The 23,343-nt window shown below is 43.8% G+C and overlaps 1 protein-coding gene across 2 annotated transcripts; it reads left to right on the top strand.

Annotated features, from left to right (window-relative positions):
* Positions 1-251: 251 nt before the first annotated feature.
* On the top strand, positions 252-21,506 carry NAAA (N-acylethanolamine acid amidase). Of its 2 annotated transcripts, none has more exons than XM_054591722.1 (11): positions 252-519; positions 1,155-1,319; positions 3,411-3,537; positions 5,675-5,765; positions 10,498-10,574; positions 15,797-15,969; positions 16,118-16,180; positions 16,965-17,031; positions 17,455-17,483; positions 20,730-20,811; positions 21,423-21,506. In XM_054591722.1, exons 1-10 carry the CDS (start codon positions 314-316, stop codon positions 20,803-20,805), a joined length of 1,074 nt encoding a protein of 357 aa, XP_054447697.1. In that variant the 5' UTR covers positions 252-313; the 3' UTR covers positions 20,806-20,811; positions 21,423-21,506. The 2 variants fall into 2 exon arrangements, with proteins under 2 accessions (XP_054447697.1, XP_054447688.1); XM_054591713.1 differs by having other exon boundaries at positions 20,730-20,845.
* The last annotated feature ends 1,837 nt before the right edge of the window (positions 21,507-23,343 follow it).

Genomic DNA, 23,343 nt, shown 5'->3' with positions numbered 1-23,343 from the left:
ACGTCCGTGAGATGGGGTAGGGAGTAGGGGTGAGTAGCCTCGGCCCGCAAAATGTAGCGCCCCCGCAGGAGGGAGAGCGCGGCGGGACTCCGGCTGCGGCCCAGGCGGGAGCGATGGACGCACCGGGGAAGCGCGGCGGGAACAGCTAATCTGGCCGTTCCGGGTCGCGGGTGACCAGGCAGGTCAGGCCGCGAGCGGGCTCCGCCTCCAGCCCTCCCACCACCGCCCCGGCTCCTCCTCCTCCTCCTTCTGCGCTTCGCCGGGCGCCGGCCGGGGCCGAAGCGGTTTTAAGTGTGGCCGCTTAACCCGAGCTATGCAAACTGCGGGCTCGGGGGCGCGCCTGCCGCTGGCAATGCTGCTGCTGCTTTCGGCCGGGGCCCGGGTGGCTGCCGCCGCCGTGCCCCCAGCCCCGCCGCTCTTCAACGTGAGCCTGGACACGGCCCCCGAGCTGCGCTGGCTGCCGGCGTTGCAGCACTTCGACCTGGACTTCGTGCGTGCCACGATGGCCCACATCCTCGGGTGAGCGCGGGACGGGGTCTATTGGGACAGTCTGCCCCGGCTCGAGCACGGGAAAGCGCAGACGCGCGCGCACGCGGCACAGTGTGCTTGAACCGAGACTGGTCCCCCTTTCCCTCCCTCCGCGACAGCCTTGCCCTCCACCCCACCCCCCTCCTCCCGGCCTCTGGGGCGTGGAGGGGTTGGCGGGGACCAGAACTGGTATTTGCTGCTGCTCTAAGGCAGCGTCAAGGTTGGAGATGATCCGGGGCGACGGGTTTGGCCTTCAAGTTCGGTGGCACTAGTGGCACGCCCTCCCTCGAGACATTCCAGGTCAGGGTGGCGCGCGAGATGTTGCCCCGGCCGCCCAGCTGCTGAGCAGGGGACCCAGCCCACTCCCTCCTTGTGGGCCTCGCGGGCCCTCCAAGCCCGCCCCTTTGGGGGCACTCCCTCTCTCTGCTTTGAAAGTTTTCTTTTTCTCTCCTGGAGACTGCGGATCGGGTAATGCGGGACCTGAGCTGTCAGGCCTCTGGGGAAGGAAGGCACAGAGCACTCACCCCTAAAGATGAGAGCCTTAGATACCCCCAGTCCCCCAGACACACGCACTCGCGCCCCTCCAACATCGGAGCTCAAACACCCTCGTGGCTTTTTGTTTCTAGGGATTCGGTCCCCAAGTGGGTCCACGCAGTAATGCGAAAGGCGGTCAGGGAGCTGGAAGGCTCCCTGCCCCAGCCCTTCACCGACGAGATCCGCGGCATGTGCGACGTCCTCAACTTCAGCCTGGCCGACTGCCTCCTCATTAACCTGGCCTACGAGTTCACCGCGTGAGTGAGTGCCCCACGCAGCGTGATTAACGTGGGCTTGCCAGGATCACCTGCCACATCTGAGTGGCAGCAGACGCGTTTTCAGTGTGAGAAAGCAGAGTGGCAGCTGGACTGCCCAGAAACCCCCAACACTTCCTCTTTGCCTCCCTGGCTAAATCATGGGCTTCGGGCAGCTTCTCTGACCTCAACACTGAACTTTTCCTCTACCTGAAGCCCCCTTTTCTCCCTCCACTAACCCAGGTGGCATCCCACTTTCGAAACTCTGCTCAATGGATACTTTCCAGGAAGTTTTTGAAGACCGTTCTGGCGAGTAAGACCCCCCGATATTTGGTTCACTGAGTGGGCATTGTAAAAAGTGGCGCACCAACGTGAAAGCAGTACCAAATGCCTGGCTGATTCCGGGCGGAGTGCAGGGGGAGCCTGAAGTCTCCATGGACTCATTAACAGGTCCCAGAATTAAGAGATTGGACTTGGTTTCTGCCTTCAGGATTTAACTGTTTTGCAAACAGACCAGCCTCATCTAGTAACATCTTGCAGATAATAGCTTCTGGCTGCCAAAGGATCATGACAAAAGTTCTTGGGATAATGAAACTTTACTACCCCCCTCCTCTGGCACCTTCCCAAAACTAGGCAGGGTAGGTTCAGATCTACTGTGACCGGCATTCTTTCTAGGAAAATGTTTTCAAGACACAGGACGCAAACTTGTTAAAGTGCTTTTCAATGGGACTAAGTTAATGTTGCCATTCTTCATCCCCCACCCCCATCTTTTCCCTGCTCTGACATGTGGCTTTCTCAGTGGGGGGGAAAAAAATCAATTTTCATGTTCCCTTTCACCTTCTTTTGTTGGAGTCACTGACTGAAGCAGAAGTTCTAGGAAGAACATTCCAACTTTGGAATGTGATATTAAGGTATATATTGAATTGCCTGACAATATAAAACATAGTCAGACTCCGCTAGCATTAATGAAGGAAATGTTTCGTTCTCATTTCTGATGTAAGGCTTTTTGAATCAGGATAAGACTGGACAGCATGTGTGTCTCCAGTGCGCTGCAGAGCCTCTCCCGAAGCGGAGCCCAGCCCCCATTGTCGCCGGTGCCTGTGGGCTGCCTCCTGCGAAACATTTGGGCAGGACCTGGAAGTACTATTGTCTTTCCAGTTTTGAAAAATCATCTTTGGGAAAGATTCCACAAACTTTGCTTTATTTTAGCCACTTCCAGTGTTTTATCAGTCCCCACCTTGACATGAACTCTTTGAAATTAAGATCAGAAACCTTGAAAAAAATTTAAACCTGACCAAGCTTCCTTCTTTAAACCAACAAATTAAATAACATTTGTTTTCTCCTAATTATGTAGGTGATATGTAATCGTTCTAGAAGATTAGTATATACAGAAAAGTGAAATTAACCACATGCTATTACTCAGAAATGACCATCAGTTCTTCAAGGTGTTTCCTCTAGGTTTTGTGAGGATATACATCTCCCCCCAAACCCCCATGGCTGGGTGTGCTGTATGTAAATATTTTTTCACATATATCTTCAGAGAATACAAACATTTAGATATCTTACCACATTTCCTTTTTTCCTCAAACTACTTCTCTCTGGCTGAGACTTTTAAAAGGATCCTTTCCTCTAAAGGGGACAGGAAAAGTACCAAGTCCCTAAGAGGTGACCGGTCTACTTGCTTTTAGAAATTCGTAGAATAGAGTGATGATCTTGAGCAAGCTTTGACCGATGTGTTAAACAGGCTGCACTCCGCCTTGCAGAGGTGTAAGCAAAGCTCAGTCCTAGCTGAGCCCAGAATAGGTCAATTTCAGATTTAGATTTAGAACGAAATCCTCCTTCAGTATGTTTTCAATGCTGTGTGTGCCAAGGACAAAGGTCTAGTAGCACTAAACACTGATGAGCTGTGTCTAGTTGGATTTTCATTATGAATTGTGAATACATAGTCTTGTACAAGAATTATATAGTTTATGTGTCCATTGTAAGGAGTAACAATTGTGTTTGACTCTAAGGACTTATCTTGAAACCGAAAAACTCATTTTCCTTTTTCTTATTTTTCGCACTCATTCCTGTTGGGCTTCCCCCTTTTCTCAGATTCTGCACAAGTATTGTGGCTCAAGACTCCAAAGGCCACATTTACCATGGCCGGAATCTGGATTATCCGTTTGGAGATTTCTTACGCAAGATGACCATGAATGTGCAGTTCGTAAAGAATGGGCAGGTACAGTCTGCGCAGCCTAAGATTCTGAAACCGGAGACTTGCTAACCCAAGTTAGCAATCATTAGGGTGGCCTACTACTTAAATATGTGACCTGTTTAAGATACAAAAAACATCAAACTCCTGGAAAAACATACCAGAAGAGAGGTTTACATCCATTATGCTTATGGAAAGAAGTGTCATCTATTATTATTAAGCATCTAGTTAGAGAGGTCAGTCCATATTCCTTAGGGAAATCTCTATGAAGGGATGGTCTGTTGTCCACTTACGATGCCTAGTCATCTCTTTCTTCTGCTCTCCCATGTTCGGGCTGCTCCTGGCATAGGGACGGGGGTGGCTGTGTGGTGCAATGGCTAGACATACCCAACTCTGGGGTCTCAGCCCTGACTTTGAATCCTGCTTCTGTTGCTTACTTCTTTTGTGAACATGGGAAATCACTTAAACCCATTTTGCAGACTACAGCTCAGAGAGGTTGATAATTACTTTATGGAGATAGTTCTCAAGTTTGAGTGAAGTAAAAATCTATGCAAAACATGTGGTAGATGCTTGATAAATGTGGCCAAATAACAAAGGGCCCTTTTTATTATTATGATTGACCCACACCACTCTTTTATTTATGATCTTTAAGAAATTATACTGAAATCATTTTATTTTCATCATAATAAGGACTAGTGACACCCAACAAACACTGGTGAGTTGTATCCAAGTTCTGTTACTTATTTAAATGTATAATCTAATACACATTTCCGTGTAAACTTTTCGGGAGACAGCATTCATCAACGGTCATTGAGCACATGTAGCATGCTATTGCTATGAAACAGAATGGAGCATTCCAGAGCCAGATTTTGGCTTTGGGGGACATTCTTTAAGGACAAGAACTGTATTCTATTTATCCTTTTAAAAACATTTTTTAATTTAAGATTTTATTTATTTATTTAGAGAGATGGGAAGGGAGAGAGAAAGAGGGAGAGAAACAGAAGAACATCTATCGGTTGCCTCTCATGTGCCCCCCGCAACCAGGGGCCTGGCCTGTAACCCAGCCGTATGCCCTGACTGGGAATTGAACCAGGGGCCTGGCCTGTAACCCAGACATATGCCCTGACTGGGAATCGAACTGGCAACGTTTTCATTTGCCAGAGGACACCCAGCCCACTGAACCATACTAGTCAGGGCTTGTTTATTCTTTGCATTTAGAGGCTGAGTCACAACTATGAAAAACTCATTTTCTAACTACTCATTTGGTCATCTGCTTTTACAAACAAAAAACTTTTTCTCATTAAAAGTTCAAACAGCGCTGGCTGGTGTGGCTCAGTGGATTGAGTGCTGGTCTATAAAACAGAGGGTTGCTGCTTTGATTCCCAGTCAGGGCACATGCCTGGGTTGCAGGCCAGGTCTCCAGTAGGAGAGGTACGTGTAGCAACCACACCATGCTTCTCTCTCCCTCCCTTCCCCTCTCTAAAAGTAAATAAATAAAATGTAAAAAAAAAAAAAAAGTTCAAACAACGCAGGGTTTCCCACGTATTCCTACTTCTAGGATGGAGGTTTTTAACCTTCTCCATGTGGGAACCCCTTTGGTGAAGCCTGCTGATCCCTTCTCAGAATTCTGGTTTATAATACAATATAAAATGCATGGGATTACAAAAAAAACCATTATGTTGAAATACAGCCACTTCAATATTATATTTTTTTAACACATTAAATAGTAAAATTTGGCAGTGGCTCTAATAACTACCATAATTTCAGGGTGGTGATAAGTGTGAATGATATTTCAAGACAATGTATGCGTAGTGCAGCAAAATAGATATGATACCATTATATGTGTGAAAATATTTGCAATTCTGCTGGTGATGGAATCACAGACACTGCTGTGGTGACATGGTTTGTTGCATGTATTTATTGCAGAACAAGGAAATTTCAGTTAGAGGTTAGAGCAAATAAAGAAGTACTTTTTTTTCTCCAATTCAAGGTCACAGGTCCTCTGAATTCTAGCCAAGGTTAAGCCTTCTAGAAGGCTCTTTCAGGGTTTTTATTCTATTATGTTAGAATCTTAGAAGGAGAAAAAAAATCTATGAAATGGTGGGGTGATTTCAAAGTATATTTGGTTGGAATGGTAAAATGATACCTTATTTCTTGATTTCAGATTGCATTCACAGGAACCACTTTCATTGGCTATGTGGGATTATGGACTGGTCAGAGTCCACACAAGTTTACAATTTCTGGCGACGAACGAGGTAATCAAACTGAACTCCCAAGCATTTTTAGCTACTTCCTTGTTCAGTTTTATCCAAGTACTTCATTGACTCACCCAACAGAACACACAGAAGAACACCTACTTCACTTGATGGTGGGGACTTGTGTCCTAATGGGGTCCCTGGGCAGTGTGCACGTAAGCAAGGAAGATGACGGCAGGTAGTTATAAGTGCTACCAAGAAAGTAAAACAGGACAGTGTGATAGAGCGAAGAGGTGGGGGGTAGGGAGGTTACTATAGCTGGAGGGTCAGGGAAGGCCTGACTCGGTTGATCCAGGAGCCAGGTCTATAGAGGCTGCACCTAGAGCATCCTGATGGATCCCAGTGGCATGGCTACGGCACGGAGTAAGGAGAGAGGGACATGAAAGGCGGAGAGGAAGGCTGAGGCCGTGGTGAGTGTCATGGGGAGGACTTTGGGTTTTAAGCCCGATGAAAGCTCTTAAGGATTTTAGGCCAGGGAGTGAACAGATCTGATTTGTATTTTTAGCTATCACTTTGGCTGCTCTGTAGAGACTGAACTGTGTTGGCTTCGGATGGAAGCAGAAGACTGTTAGGAAGCTATTGAAGTAACGTCGAGGCTATATGATGGCTTTCCACGGGCAACGTCTGTAAAGCACTTTACAGTTTACTGTGTACTTTCTCATACGTTTTCTCATTAGAGACTCACAACGGTCCTCTTACATAGGCAGGGCTGGTATTATTAAGCCCATTCACTTTGCAGAGGAGGAAAGTGAGGCTATGAGAAGAAACAACAGCTAGTAGATGGCAGGGGGGAGGGGGAGAGGTAATTCTCAAATCGATGTCATGGGTTCCTGGGCCAAAGCTCTTTTCGTCATACAGTCCCACTGCTGTTCTCTGAATCTCGGGGGACATCATTTAGTTCCACAACATGTGGGAAACCCAGAGACAGACAAACGCTTGTCTCTGACCTCAGGAACTTGCAGCTGAGTAAAAGAGAAATGCAGAAGGAATCTCTTAAAGTTTAGTGTTGGTCACTGATGAACCCAGCTGACCAACCTGGTTAGGTTTATTGGTTAGGTTTATTCTTATTTTAGACATAAAAAAAGCTTTATCAGGAAGATGCTGGTTGAGTATATATTAGTTAGTTCTCTATTCTAATGTACGTACTTCTCCAACATTTTCTCAAATGTCAGCTGTGAGTGAGACTGGTTCTCAAGCAGTACCCCAACCACAGCATGGTGGTTATCAAGATTTCACACAGAATGTCTGTAAACACATGTGTATTTAGTAAGAAGATGGGCTTTGTTTCCATCATTTTGCAACTCAAATTGTTTAACAAACTGATTAGCAGAGCCTAAGGTATGAGCAGTTTTTAAATAACTAAGTTATTTTATAACATACACATTTAATTAAACACTGTCAAACCGCTTTTTTAAAACTTTTTAAAATCTGATTTGAATGAAAACTCTATTTTACTCTGCTAAGACTGAGTTGAAATGCCTGAGCAATAAGGGAACGTCTCTTGGTTCTGGAGATACGGTGTTCAGTCAGTTCCTGGGCGTGATGGCGAGAGCCAGCAGCGCCCTGGGAGAGCGGGGAGGGCTGACGGACCGCACGGAGTCTGAGGAGCCCTGACTAACCCCCTGGCAGCTGAGATCTCCGACTCTGGAGCCAGCCTGCCTCGGTTTACATCTTGGTGCTGTCCCTTGCTTGCGGGGTGACCGTAACCAAGGTGCTTATAACCCTCTCTGTCCTTCAGTTACCCTTCTGGAAAGCAGGGATGATAATCGCTGTGGTGAGGATGAAAGGAGTTCACGTATGTAAAGTACCCAGAGCAGTGCCTGGCACAGAGTAAGGGCCATGGAAGCATGTGTTGTCATCGTCACCTGCCCAGGCCTGACCTTCCCTGACACCCAGATCGGAGTGCCCAACCACCATCTCAGCCTCTCCACTCCGCCGTCAATTAAGTCTCAAAACTAACATGCTTAAACAGATCTCTTGCCTTTTTCTTTCCTTCTTTTCTTTCCTCCACCCAAATCTGTTCCACGTCTTAGGAAATGGCACTTCTAATCAACTGATTGTACCGGGAGAATTCTTTGACCCTCCTCACTCCTCAAGTCTTGTCCCCTCTGCCACCAAAACTAGATTGTCCCTGCCCGTTCTGTCTCCCTTCACTGCAAGGCTCGCTGCCATCCCACCTGCACTGCTGCAGTCCCTGTTCCTCTGGTCTCCCTACTTCTCACTCTTCTGTAATTCCTTTATCTAGCAGCTAGCACGATCAGGCTGTTCCTCTGTTTAAAACCTACAGGCCCTGGCTGGTGTGGCTCACTGGATTGCGCGCCGGCCTGTGAACCAAAGGTCGCTGGTTTCAATTCCCGGTCAGGGCCCATGGCTGGGTTGCAGGTCAGGTGCTTGGTTGGGGGCATGTGAGAGGCAACCACACATTGATGTTTCTGTTCCTCACTTTCTCTCTCCTTTCCCCTTTCTCTAAAAATAAATAAATAAAATCTTTTTAAAAAACTCCAAACACCTGCAGTGACTGTCCATTTCACTTATGACCAATCCAGAGTCCTGACTCTGACCTCAGAACTCTGTACCTCGTTTTATGCCCATCCCCTTCTCCCTCCCCCCCCCCCCCCCGCACCTCACCATCTTTTCCTGACATCTGTCCACCTTGTTCCTGCCGTGGCTCCCTGACACCCATGCCCTCTGCCTGAAATGTTCATCCCATTTTAGCTCAAGTGTCCAAAACTCAGAGCGGCTTTCCTTACGTTCTTCTTGAAAGAAATCTTCACTTGTCACTCATGCTTACATTATTCTGTCTTATTTTCTTTGTTAGAGTTATTTAAAACTTGTTTGTTTAATGGTTCGGTCATTGGAGCACAAAGAATCAGGAGGCTTTTTTAGAAATAAATGGCAAAAATTGCCCTGGCTGGTGTTGCTCAGTGGTTTGAGTGCCAGCCCGTGAACCAAAATGTCGCAGGTTTGATTCCCAGTCAGGGCACATGCCTGTGTTGTGGGCCAGCTTCCCCAGTTGGGGGTGTGTGAGAGGCAACCAATTGATATATCTCTTGCACATTGATCTTTCTCTCCCTCTCATTCTTCCTTCCTTCCTCTCTTTGTAAGAAATAAATAAATAAAATCTTATAAAAGAAAGAAAGACAAAAAAAGGAAGGAAAGGAAGGAAGGAAGAAGGAAAGGAAGAAAGGAAGGGCAAAAATTTATTTAAGAGTGCAAACCAGATACACAGCTAGACAATACCCAGCGTGTTACAAAGAAGAAAGAAAAGAGTTTTTATAGTAAAAGTACACTCTTGAGAAGAATGAGTTGTGCATTCTTAGCCTCTAAATTGGTCAGAAATGGTAATCTTCTAAGTGTCAGGCTTCTGGATAATGAATGTCAGGCTGTCCAGACATGTGAACATTCTTTTTTAAGTTCTTCACAGAGCTATCTCTAGGATATATGTATATGCTATATCTATGTCTGTCTGTCTGTTTACCTGTGTATCTACCTACCTACCTATCTACATACCCCAGCATTGATACACTACTAAAAAGTTCAAAAGTTTAAGTTCCCTGTCTAGTTAAAGCAGGAACAGAATCATTTCTTCATGCCTCAGCCTACTTGGTTATAGTAATTCAGAAGTTTGACTGTAGTGACTCCATTTTATTTCTTCACTCTTTCCTCAGTACACTACTTTCCTCTGTCCCTGTTAAATTTAAGGGTCTCGACCAAGTCAGGGTATGGCACCGTTTCCTGAAAAGGACATATAAGCAATGTGGCCCCCAAATGATGAAGGAGCTGAGAGGCCAGAGGATACAGCAGACAAGCCCAGCTTGTTAGGTTAAAGAGTTTTAAAGGTAACTTACAGAAATGCTGTCCTGCGTGGCAGAGGGACAATGGGTTATCCCGCAGACTACCTGTTTTATATTCCCTAAGAAATGGACGTACATGCTCCAAAAGAATGTGGGGGTGATCTAGGGAAGCAGAGGGACCAGATAGTGGGCACCGTGGTGCCAGGGTGAGTTAAAAGATAGATAACATCAAGGACAACTTGCTCTTTGGGCACTTTGCCCCAGAGGAAGGACTGAATGGTTGAGAAAGGTTAAGGTCAGTCGTCAATAAACCAGAGCCTCTGTACACACTTCAGAGGCCCCCCAGGGAGAAGGGGACAGGGTAAGTGGAGTAGCTCTATCTGGACAGCCACATAGTAGATGTTCAAAGCTTATTTCCTGAATGAAAAATTAGTCTTTGAAAATAAATCCCCTATGGGTATCTTTAAAGATGTTAAAAAGTGGTTTTGTGAAATTATTGTAAATTTGTATTTTTTAAAAAATGTGAGCCCAAATCAAACTTAAAAGTTCTGAAAAATATATATTCTCTACAGTCTTCCTAATACATACTGAACCACTTCTTGTGGGAGCTCCATAATTTTATTTTTCCTGAGGTAATTGAGTGATTTCCTTTAACATAATTATCATTGTTTCCAGGCACCAGAAATTGGTGGTGATCAGAAATAGATGTGATACACAGAGAGAGAGACAGAGACAGAGACAGAGAGAATACAGACTCGTTGGTGCCCGGAGACAATGCTTTTAGCTTCATCTTTGAAAACGGGATGCGTGTAAAATCACTCTTCATCCACCAACCTTTCTCCCCCATCAGCTTATGCTATGGGAAAGAAACAAGAGTTACGGAATTTTTTAAAGTGGCAGCAACTTGGTATATATTTATTGTTCCTTCAACTTGACAGATAAAGGCTGGTGGTGGGAGAATGTGATCGCTGCCTTTTTTCAGAAACACTCTCCGATCAGCTGGCTTATCCGCACTGTGAGTATGTTGCCCATGGAGCCCATGCCACCCTAACTTCAGCTTCGCAACCATGTTCCTGCTGTGACAGCCTGTCATTTAACGATGTTGGTCTTAATGTATGAAACTCCTAAAATGGATGAGCATCTAAAAGTTTGCAAAGTGCATATCAACCATTTTGATCATAAGTATCAAAGGTAAACAAAGCTGGACACTAAAGTGGTAAGAACAGATTTTAGTCAGTAGTATAATACTGCAATAGGGAAAAGTGTCCAGTGTGAACTGAACTCAACTTTGATTTGTACAGAGGTGCCTGGGTGTTTTAAAGAGAATGAAGGAATAGGGAGGGGTGAGAGGGTGCATGGCACAGTTAGAGGAGCGACAGATTACAAAAGCTGAGGACAGAGTTTGTTCCTGTAAAACGTGTCTGAGTTTGCTAACTCTTAAGCTCCTTCCCTCCAGCAGACACTGGGGGCTGGGAGCCTGCATTCAGGTGCTGGCTGGAACAAACAGGAAAATCTTTAGGCAATGGCCAGGGAGGAAAGTTTTCATCTGCTCTTCCAAGTTCTAATCTAACCGGCTGATCTAATAACCAAATTGACATGAGACAGATTAGCAGGAAAAAATTAAAGTTTAGTAACTTCTATACCTAGTATATACATGGAAGACACCCAGGAAAACTGAGCAACTCTCACCAAAACGGTGGAAGCCATTACCTTAAATACCATGTTCAGCTAAAGACAAAAGGAAATGGTGGGTGTGGGGACTCAGGCACAGGAGGTAACCAGGAAAAGCACAGCAAAAAGAGGAAGATTTTTAACAGATTGGTAGTTACAAAACTGTTGTGGAGATGCAAAGTACAGCGTAGGAAATACAGTCAATAATATTATCATAACTGTGTGTGGCGCCAGGTGGGTACTGGAAATATCAGGGGGACGCTATGTAAACCATATGCGTGTCTAACCACTGTGCTGCACACCTGAAACTAATACACAATAATGTTGAATGTAAACTGCAATTGAAAATTTTTTTAAATTAAAAGAAGTAAGATTTTTATGCAGATTTAAGTCCAAGTCTTCTCCACTGAAAGCAGTTTCTAGCGGTTTAGAGATCCTCATCCTGGGAGACACCCCTTACAAATTGAGGGCTCCCTTACAAATGGAAATGTCTCTTACAAAAGGGTAACTTCTATCTGGTTTTCAGAGCTTCTGCTCTGTCTGTGGTTTCTTAAAATTAACCGTCTTAAAATAATCCTTATGCCAGAGACGTATTTTGGGGTGGCAGATTCTGCTCCCCTACAGCAGCCTTGAATTTTCTCAGGCAGTCACTATACGGGGGACTAGGGTCACCATAGGGCTGTGGCCTTGCGCTGTTAGAAACTACGTTAGGGTTTGTTCGTGTCTTTATAGGCCAAGGCGAAGGCCTAGTCAAGAGGAGGGCTCCGAGGAGGCTGGCTAAAGTTTGGTCAATGAAAGAATCTTTGTCATAGGCCAGACTTGTCCACAAGAGCTGATTGAGAGAAGAGATATTACGCTTTTCTGCAAATATAGATGTGCCCCCCACTCCTTAGACTCTCCATTGGCAAATATTTGACTTAGCAAAACAAATGCATTAGAAGGTAGCCCTGCACACATTAAAAAGGAACATCTGCTTTAGAGGATCTATTAGACAGCAGAGTTCCAGGCCACATATAAATTGCCATTTGACCACAGAGAGCTTATCTTCAAGAGCACGTCTCTGGTGCAATCTGGCTCTGCCTGGCTTAGCCTGTTTGGTCCTTCCTTGTGTTACCCTAAATGATCTAGCCCCTCTGGACTTGCTGTTCTCCTAAACTTTTTACTTGGGTCCTCCCTAAAGATGTTGACAAACTATGCATCCTTTACACATTCTTAAAATGACTTCAAAATTTTTTCATCAGAAGATTAAAAAGCTGCAAAAAATCCAATGTATTATAAATGTTGATATTTAAAAATAAAACTGTCATTTAAATCCATCCAGTGGAATCTGAACACCAAAATGATTCTGAAAAATTTTAGATATACTTTAAATAAAATGAAATGCACAGATATTCACAGTTTGGTTCTTGTTTTGACAGTGGTGCACATATAGCCACCCCTGTATCAACCAACAAAATGAGATTCAGAACATGTCCAAGTCCCTGGAGATTCCCCTCGCGTCCTCTCTAGGAATGCCCAACCTCCTCTGACACCCAGCTTCCTCCTGGGAAACCACTCTGGCTTCTTTCATTACAGAAAAGTTTTGCCTGTTCAAGAATTCATAGAAATGAAATCATAGTATGTGAATTCATTTTCCTTCACACAGAGTAATGTTTTTCAGGTTTATCCATGTTATTTGTGTCACGAGCTCATTCCTTTTATTGTTGAAGAATACTCAATTCTATGAATATACCAGTGTTTATCCATGTTCTTGTTGGTAGACATTGGGTTGTTTCCAGTTTGGGGTTATTATGAATAACTTATCATAGAAATTCCTGTAAAAGTCTTTTTTTTAAATTATATTTTATTGATTATGCTATTACAGTTGTAATTTTTCCCCCTTTGCCCCCCTCTACCCAGCACCCCACACTCTCTCAGGCAGTTGCCCAACCATTGTTCATGTCCATGGTCATGCGTATAAGTTCCTTGGCTGCTCCCTTTCCTACACTGTACTTTATATCCCCATGGCTGTTCTGTAACTACCTATTTGTACTTCTTAGTCCCCTCACTTCTTCACTCATCTCCTTGAGCTCCCTGCCCCCAGTCTAGCAACCATCAAAACGCTCTCTGTATCCATAATTCTGTCTCTGTTCTTCTTCTTTGCTTAATTTGTTTTTTAGATTCAATTGTTGATATGTATTTTTGCCATTTTATTGTTAATAATGTTGATCTTCTTTTTCTTACATAATTCCCTTTAATATTTCATATAATAATGGTTTGGTGATGATGAACTCCTTTAGTTTTTTCTTGTTGGGGAAGCTCTTTATTTGCCCTTTGATTCTAAATGATAGCTTTGCTGGGTAGAGCAATCTTGGCTGGAGGTCCCTGCTTTTCATGACTTTGAATATTTCTTGCCAATCCCTTCTTGCCTGCAAAGTTTCTTTTGAGAAATCAGCTGACAGCCTATGGGAACTCCCCTGTAGCTAACTAAGTGCTTTTTTCTTGCTGTTTTTTAGATTGTCTCTTTATCTTTAACCTTTGGCATTTTCATTATCATGTGTCTTGGAGTGGGCCTCTTTGCATCCCTCTTGGTTGAAACTCTCTGTACTTCCTGGAACTGCATGTCTATTTCCTTCACCAAATCAAGAAAGTTTTCTTTCATTATTTTTTCAAATAAAAATTTTCAATTTCTTGCTTTTTCTCTTTTCCTTCTGGAACCCCCATGAAGTGAATGTTGGAATACTTGGAGTTGTCCCAGAAGCTGCTTATACTATCCTCATTTTTTTGGATTCTTTTTGCTTCTTATTCTGACTGATTGTTTTTTGCTTCCTTATGTTCCAAATCATTGATTTGGTTCTTAGCTTCATCCATTCCACTGTTGTTTCCCTGTAAATGGTTCTTTGTTTCAATTAGTGTATCCTTTGTTTCTGATTGGATGTTTTTTATGCTGTCGAGGTCCTCACTAAGTTTGTTGAGCATCCTAATAATCAGTGTTTTGAACTCTGCATCTGATAGATTGCTTATCTCCATTTTGTTTAGCCCTTTTTCTGGAGTTTTGTTTTGTTTTTTCACTTGGGCCATGTTTCTGTGTCTCCTCATTTTGGCAGCCTCCCTCTGTTTGTTTCTACGTAGCTGCTTTGACTTCGTGTCTTGGTAGTATGGCCAAATGTAGTAGGTGTCCTGTAGGGTCCTGTGGGACAGCCTTCTCTATCACCCAAGCTGGATACTCGAGGTGCGCCCATTGTGCGGGCTGAGTACGCCCTCCTCTTGTAGTTGAGGCTTAGTTGCTGTTGGCAGATCAACAGGAAGGATTTAGCTAGGCCAGTCAGCTGCAAGGATTGGCTGTGACCACTAACCACCAACCTCCACTGTCCGTGGAGGGTCACCTGTTCAGGGACAAGGTGGTGGTCCTCTGAAGTGGTCTGTAGCTGTCCACTGGGTTCATTGGCCCTGTGGTTTTCCTGGTGGTGCAGGCCAAGGTCAGCCTCCTCCTGTGTTTTGCCCCAGGCCACCCTGCCTGAGTTATAAAGAAGTCTGAGATGGCTGCTACTTGTGCTGAGACTGGAGATTCCCAGGTGAAGTCAAGCTGTGAATCTAGGCTGGCTGCTGCTAGTGCCAGGCCTGGGGCTCACTGAGGCCAGCTGCTGCTTGTTTGAGAGGATTTAGGAAGGTGTGAAGCATGAGCCAAGACCCATCATTCATGTGGCAAAGCAGCTTGGGTGGGCCTGAAAGTTTGGTGGGCAGAGTCTCTTGGGATTTCCAAGGTGGGTCAAACAGTGTTAGGCAGGTTGATGGAGTCTCAGATATGGCACCAACTTGCTGGCTCTGTGGCTCTGTCGGGGGAGGGTTTAGAAAAGGGACAATGGCCTCTGCTTGCCTTGATGTCAGACACTTCAGTTTCTCCCACTATGCCACTGGTGCCTTTCAAGCCACTACCCCGATGCTGGAGTTTAGATGGAGTGAGTCTGAGTAGGTGAGTCCCTATGTGGGTTCTTTAAGAGGAATTGTTTGGGGCTCCAGCATTTTTCTTCCACCGACTCAATCCCCACTGATTCTTGCAGCCAGCAATTGTGGGGCCCTATCTTCCTGACACCGGAACCCTGGGCTGGGGGACCTGGTGTGGGGCTGGGACTCCTCACCTCTGAGATATCCCTCCCAAGTTTTTATCCACCACACATGGTTGTGGGACCAGCCTGTTCCGCCTCTTCAGCCCTCCTACCAGTCTGGTTGGATGTGGTTTCTTTAATTCTGTAGTTGTCAGACTTCCATTCAGCTAGATTTCTGATGGTTCCAAGTGATGGTTGTCCTATATTTTAGATGTAATTTTGATGTGGTTGAGTAAAGAGGTGACATGCCCGCCTGTGCTGCCATCTTGACTGGAAGTCTGTACAAGTCTTTTTGTAAACGTGTGCATTTCATTTGGGTCAGTACTTAAGAATGGAATTGATGGGTCATAAGGTAGATGCATAATTAATTGAAGTATCTAAGTAAATGCCATACAATTCATCTTTTTGAAGCATGCACCTTGCTGATTTTAATATATTCACATGTATGATGATGCTAATGCAGGTTTGTCTTTCTCTTCAGACTCTGAGCGAATCAGAAAACTTTGAAGCCGCTGTTTACAAATTGTCCACAACTCCCCTTATTGCTGATGTGTATTATATTGTTGGTGGCACATCCCCCCGGGAAGGAGTGGTCATTACAAGGAACAGAAATGGCCCGGTGGACATTTGGCCTCTGGATCCTTTAAGTGGAGCGTAAGTAAAATGAAAGGCTCTGGTCATTTTACATTAATAATCTTTTTTTATATAGGTGAAACTGGAGGTGTGTTCTATTTTTATGTATTCCTTCTTTAGTTATGTCTCCAATGGCCTTGGTAAGATAAGATGCTGTGTTCTGTTGTAGGTGGTTCCGAGTTGAGACAAATTACGACCACTGGAAGCCCGCACCTAAGGAAGATGACCGAAGGTAGGCCTCTGTCTGGTTTGCAGTATTTCCTTGTGGTCAGAAGAATGTACCACTCCTATTACAGGAGCCAAAGAAGAGTGCAGGTGCTGTTCCCTCCCAGAAAGTATACCTGGCTCCCCTTGCCCTTGTGGGTCGGAGTGGGAGAGCGTAGTGTATGGTGGGGGACACGGGAGAGAGCCGTTTGACAGTTGGTTGGGTTTGGAGAGGGGAAGGTTGGCCCTGGCCTCAGGGTCAGAAGCCCTAGATTCCACCACGAGCTCTGTGAATGGCTCACTGAGTGGCCTTTTGGGCCCCCCTTCACCCCTCTGTAAAAGGAGAAGATACACCAAGATTCCTGGTTTTCTCTGTAAGGCTTTTTTTTTTAAAGGAAAACATTTTCCACACTTAAAAAAATAAATAAACAAACCAGTTGGAGGATCTCATTGTCCCTTCTAATTTTGGAACTTCTATAATTGTAAGTCAGTGTGTCCCCAAAGAGTGTGTATTTCTCCTTGGCTTTACTGCCCCGCCCCCAACCCTGGGGTTTGGCGGCAACTATTCACTTTCACAGCGATATGTTTTTAGCAGCCCAGCCTCCTTGAGCAGATGGGGCTCGTGCACCCGCCTGTTGAATTAATCCCACCACAGTGGTCTGGGGCAAGGGAAGATGCAGCTTGGGGGCCAGATCTGTTTGGGGAAATGGAGATAATGAGACTGAGTTTCACACTGAGATTCCCAAAATGAGAACTGATGGGGTTCAGGGTTTCCTCAAGTGCCAAGTGACTTTTGACCACTGTCCTTACAGAACACCTGCCATCAAAGCCCTTAATGCCACAGGCCAAGCAAACCTCACCCTGGAGGCCCTCTTCCAGGTAACTTGTATTGGGATGTCCAGTTTTTGCTCAGATTATTTGCTGTTTTTGTTAAAAGTGATTGAATAAAATATTCTCTTCTGAAATCAAGCAAATGTGGAAGATGCAAATGCTAGAATATAAGTTTGACCTGGTGGAAAGCACTAAAAAAAAAAGTCAGATGACATTTTCTGAACTTGTTTCTGTATAGGTTAATCTATGTTTTTCTGCATAGGTTAGACAAATGTACAGATGCAATTTATATGGGTTCATTGTTTCAAAGAAGAAGGGATTCGGAAGTCTGTAACTCTGTCACTCTGAGATAAAGTGTTAACTTTATTCTTATCCATAGGTTTTTCTGAGGTAAAGAATATCCTATGGATATTCTACATGTATATCTTCTCCGTTTTAATAGTTTTCGTAATACTATTTTTTCCTACACAGGTTTTGTCCGTGTTTCCAGTTTATAACAAGTAAGTGACACCTGTTCACACGGCCCCCCGAAGGCGGACTCCCGGGCTCTTTGGCCTGGCCGGGGTGTGAGGGCTGCTGTGGAACAGGCCTTCTAGGGGCCGTGGGAACAGCAGTGAACAAAACAAAGTCTCTGCTCTCCTGGGACTAGAGTTCTACTGATCGGGAGGGGCAGAAAAACAGATATAAGTCAGGTGAGAAGTCCACGAAGAAAAACAAAGAGATGTTTTCAACCTACGTCAGTCTGGTGGCTGGGGACTGGTAGCTTTCACTGGTTGGGAGCTCCTTAATTTCACTGTTGGAACTAAATTGTAGACAGCTTTGGCTTTCCTCTTTCTTCTTGGGGAGGTTCTGCGACCCTGTGCTCATCCCACACATAGTTTAGTATCTACGTTCTTATGCTCTTGATAATCTACAGCCTGGGATTTTACCCACATACTTTTCTGAAGAGAACCACTAGGTGGTCGCTACCGTAGCCACAGGAAGCTCTTCATTAAATTTGAGAGGCAGCCAGCACCAAACTTGTACAGGAAACTGTGAAGGCCCATTGTCCCCATCATTGCAAGGCTGTAAAGCCCACCAGCCTGCTCGTCATTGTCCCCATCCAGGTGTTGCCTGATTGCCTTACTCACACCTGTGACCAGCTCCTTAGGAGTGCTGACACCTTTTGCTTATGAGGTGGGACTTAACTTACTAAAATAAAAGAGGGAGCAACTGCAAGTCAATACAGAATTTTAGCTCCTTCATTTCAGTAAATTCCCCAAACCAGCACTTCCTACTTACTCATCGTTCTCACTTCTGCTTTCTCTGAGATAGGAATATGAAAATAGTATTCTTCAAGCCCTGGCTGGTGTGGCTCAGTTGGTCAGAACTTGTCCCATAGATCGAAAGGTTACAGATTTGATTCCTGGCCAGGACACCTACCCTGGTTGTGAGTTCGATCCCTGGTAAGAGCATGTACAAGAAGGCAACCCACTGATGTGTGTGTGTCTCTCTCTCTCTTCCTCTCCCTCCCTCCCTTCATCTCTAAGAGCAATTTTAAAAAATGTCCTCAGGTAAGGATTTAAAAAAAAGTATTATTCAAGAAATAGCCTAATGCGGATAAAACCTGTAAAGTGATTTTTAGTTTCAAATACCCAATTGATTTTGTTTCTTTGAAACAATCCTCTTTTACACAAACACAAAATAGGAGTTTTCCTGATGGCCTCTAGAATAACCTGTATGTGGGTGCTTTAAGATTTATGTATAGTGACATTTTCAAAACTGGAGTTATTCTTTTTTACTTTGTACAGCAATAGGAATATATCTTCAAAATACCTCTTTGAAAGTTTTTTTAAATGGTCTGGTAAAACGATTAATGCTAAAAAGTTTATTCCATAGACAATATTCTAACAGCCAAATACAGAAAAACAAAATCACCTCGTCAGTCCATATTTTACCACTCCACCAAATGAAGTACTTGAGGAATAAGTTGTGCTCAGTGGTGTGCACGTAAACTAGCTGTTTGGTGGGGAGCAAAAAATAAACAAAAGACACCCCCTGATCTTAGCATTTACATTAATCCTGAACAGTTGTCTCTCGCCAACCTGTAAGAGCCAGCTCCAAACGTACCATTGACTGGACCCCTTCTGGTAGGGCACAACTTTGCCCTTTCAATATTCATTTGAAAAATAGAGGTTAAAATCCTGTTTTCGTATTCTTGTAGTTGTTAAAAAATTATGACTATATCCTTTAAAATTAGTATTGTAATAGAATACTTTTACTTATTTTAATAAAGCATTTCCATGCTGTGCATAACCCCTATAATTTTTTTAATCCTTACCTGAGGATATACTCATTGACTTGAGAGAGAGAAAGAGAGAGAGAGAGAGAGCGCGCGCGATCTGTCAGTTGCCTCTTTTATGTGCCCCGACTGGGGATCAAGCCCTTGAGCTTTCCATTTACAGGATGATGTGCCAACCAAATAAACCAAACCAGCCAGAGTAATAGCCCCTATAATATTAAATAGCTGCATAGCCAATTGAATGTCGTATAATTGAGGGAAGTGTTCTCCAATATTTAGTTTTTTTCTGTTAAAGCTCTGAAATAAACATATTTGTGCATTTCCCCCCTGCTTTTGAATATTTCCCTTGCCTGAATTTCCAGAAGTGGGGTTACTGAGTTAAAGGCTGTGAATGTTTAAATGACATCTGAAATGTTTTAATGAAATGGAATTATTAGAAATTATAAACAGCTTACAGACTAGCATTCTTCTCTATTATATAATTGAGAGCCCAAGAGAAATTGCATTTAAAGGATAATCACCACTGAGCCTGAATTAACACAGGCCCCGGACTCTAAGGCCCTTTATGAGTGAGGTTAATAGAAATGTTTGAACAGAAGTTCTCTCTCTACTGCCCCCTTGTGCTGCGCTACAGTTACGCTCGCATGCAATAGAATTCCATCTTCTGTTGTGACTCAAAGAGAAAAATTTCAAACTGTGATGGAAGATAGAATTATGACTAAGGCATAAATAAAAACCTAAGGCTTGGTGCCCAGCACAAGCCGTAGGTGAAGGGAGTGAAGGGAAGGAGCCCTTGTGTGTGTGCGAGTTCATGTTGTTCAGGTCTTCTGTTATACAGAATGCTGAGTAAAGGACAAGGTACTTTTCATCCCTTATCTTGATCCCTGAGCTTTAGAAACTCTGCTCTGGTCTTCCTTTGACCCTCCCTTGATGTGAGGATTCCTCTGGGTCAGGGGCATTTGCCCACCCAGTCTGGCTCAAGTACCCGGGACCCTGGAATTCTTTGCCTAAACAGCGCTAAGCCCATTTCCAGGGCCTTTGCAGTCCCTCTCTGTGGCTGCTGTGCAGCCATTGTGGACAGCCTGTGCCTGGTGGGTGGCCAAGGGGTGTTTGCTGGGGGTCATGCGTGAAGCCTGAATGCACAGGCGGAGGTGTCCATGGACGGGCCAGCTGTGGGGTAGGGCAGAGCGAGGGGCAAGGGCCGAGGCCTGCTCTTCCCCACTGCCTCAGCACGGAACTCTGGAGTGTGAGGGTTTTAAATTTCACCTTGGCCTTTCACAGTCTTGTCAAAATAGGAGGAAAGAACACCTTGAATGTGTGGTTGCTTGAATTACAACTTTTAAATATTCTAATACATGTGGGCCTCTATTTGTATTCTTGTCCTAGGTCCCAAGTGTTAGGGAAGGGCTTGGGTTTCTTCTTCTTCTTCGGATGTGTATGTAAAAATTTCTCTCATTATTTTCAGTGACACGGTTTATACTACAGTAATGAGCGCTGCCAACCCAGAAAAGTACATGACGAAGATCAGAAACCTGGGTTAAAAGGAAGTAAGCAGGAGAGTGAATTCACCTGCTATAAAAGGTTCACTAAAGTATATTTGAGGGGAAGGGGGTGTGTGTGTGCTGGTGTTTCTCACAAAAGATGGTAACATAACATATATACACAATATTTTTGGACAGGCGTCTGGCATATTATTGTCATTTGTGTCATGAGTGTCAGCATTAAGTATTTATTTTGAATTGTTTGTATGGTGCTCAGTGCCCTTTGCCACCTTATCAAAACCTATTTTTAGGGCAAAGTGTTATCGTTTCACCTACACAGAGAGGAAAATACTTAGTAAGACTTACGTGTCCCCAGAGTAACAGTGAGGTAGGCCCATCACCTTTGCAGCAAAAGACAGATACTGAGGGCAGAGGACACCAACAGAATTTATTTTAGGCATCAGTGAGCTTATCGATGATAGGAAGGACCTGAGAGAAAAGCCAGGATCCTTTTTGCTGTCCCTGGAAACTTCTGGGCGGCCACTTAGTGATAGGACACGTTTCCCTATTGCAAAGATCTTCTGGAGTTTGTAAACCTGGCCTGATAAACACGACCATTCACATATTATGGGAATATTAAAAAAAGTAAGTGCATTTATTCTTTTCTTTCCTCACAGGTGATTTTTAAAAAATGGAGTTCTTGAAGACCTGCACTTTAAAAAATAAAACAAAGTAAAAGATCTGTTTTATTTTATGAACAATATAGGCTCCTTCCTCATTAAACTTTTCAACCTTGTGAACTGAGGAGCATGATGATCACTTTGGAGCTTGTTTTGGTAAAATAGGTAACTGGTGTCTTGCATTCGCTTCCCTTTACTGCTCACCTTGCTCCTCCCCAAGCTTCATCCATCCTGGCTTGAACAACTAAATCAAAGATAATTGGTCTCAGAAATCAAACCATCTCCAAGCTTCTCACCATAACATAGCAATGTTGTCATACCTAAGCTTATAAAGAAATGATCTCCTCGTTCATTATGAAGTGTTTCTGGAAGAATCTGAGAAAAAAAAGATTCTACTCAGAGAAATGGAGAGCTCTCATCTGAAAAGAGCCTGTTCGAATATTTATTAACCTTTGATCATATATTTCCATGTGATGGGATTTTCATTTTTTATAATGTTTCTAACATATGTACCTCCTTTTTCTAAATAGCTACTTTCTTACTGCTTTTTGAAAGCAATATGCAGACAGATAATTTCTGATGGTCACTTATCACGAGTTAATAAAATGCTGAAAAAGATGTTGGTGAGGAAAATAAAAATTTCCAAATATATTTAGTGCTGTGTCCTCCCTATATTCTGAACAGCCGTCCTGAGGAAGCAGGTCTTGTAGATGTTAAGTGTCAGGATTCAAAGGTGCACACAGCTGCTTTGTAGAATTTGATTTTTTTTTTCACATGTATATGAAAGAAACTTCTTTGGGGATGAAGTCAGAAAAGCCCAAAAGTCTGAGCAGAGGAGCTGATAGGACCTTCTTGTTTAGTGCACCAGCAGAGGAGAGGAAATGGCGCTTCGGGAGGGAAGCGTCGGCCAGGCACAGATCGCCCCTGCTTTGTCGTGCCGCGCACCCCTCTGTTCGCCCAGAACATTCATGTTTCTTCTTGGACAGTGTTGGATTAACATTTAAATTTCCATCGTCCAATGCCCTTTTTAAAATCAAATATCAAGAGGAGTTTACTCTTGCCGGACACATCACACTGCCATTGACCAGAAATTTCTACTCATTAGTCACATTTCATTCTTGTTTTCTTGAAAATATACTGCGTTTTGGATGGAAATTTGGGGAATACCCTAAATTTAACCAGGTGAAGTGAAGCCCTTGAGAGCTCTGAAGCAGGACAGTCACTGAAGTAATCTAAACCTCTGGTTGCTTCTGAGGTCCTTTGTGCCATGTGGTTTCACTACAATGAGCCTAGATGTAGATTTCTGGGGTTTTTCACTCTCTCCAAATTTCAAATATATTTCTTTTATTTAATTTTGGAAAGTCCTCGATTCTCATCTAAGGATCACTCTCCTACTTTCTCCTGTATCTTCTCCTGAACCGAGTATGTATGTGACACCTTTTCTATCCTCTATGCCTCTTAACCCCTCTGGAATTTTGGGGGGCAGGGGAATGAGAGGAGTGGATTTCTCTCTCAACGATGTATTCTGGGTGTTTATTTAAAGATCCCCCCCAATAAATTAGAAATCTTCAGTGGATTTATTGATCTTTTTTAATACCAAGGATAATATTTTTATATTAGATGGATTATTTGGTACTTTTTGAAAACTGCCAGGACTTTTTTTTTTGATAGCATCTTGTTTTTTGCTTTGGTATCTTTTGTTAAGCTTCTTACTCCCATACTTATTTTATATATGGCTTCTAAATTCCATCAAGTGCTCAGGTATCTGATTTTGCTGTTTGTTTTTGCTGACTTTCACTTATTGAGGCTTCCATAGTATTTTGTTATTTTGGATTATGAATTTTTGGTTCTCTGGAAATCTTGAAGGCCTCGGTTGGCGGGGCACCGCCCAGAGATGATGTGTGTTTATTAATTTCTG

This window comes from Pteronotus mesoamericanus, unplaced genomic scaffold (assembly GCF_021234165.1).
Source record: "Pteronotus mesoamericanus isolate MK-2021 breed Mesoamerican mustached bat unplaced genomic scaffold, CSHL_Meso_final contig_130, whole genome shotgun sequence".
Lineage (NCBI taxonomy): Eukaryota > Metazoa > Chordata > Mammalia > Chiroptera > Mormoopidae > Pteronotus > Pteronotus mesoamericanus.
Note: the sequence above shows the minus strand (reverse complement) of the source record. Positions and strands in the feature narration are given on the sequence as shown.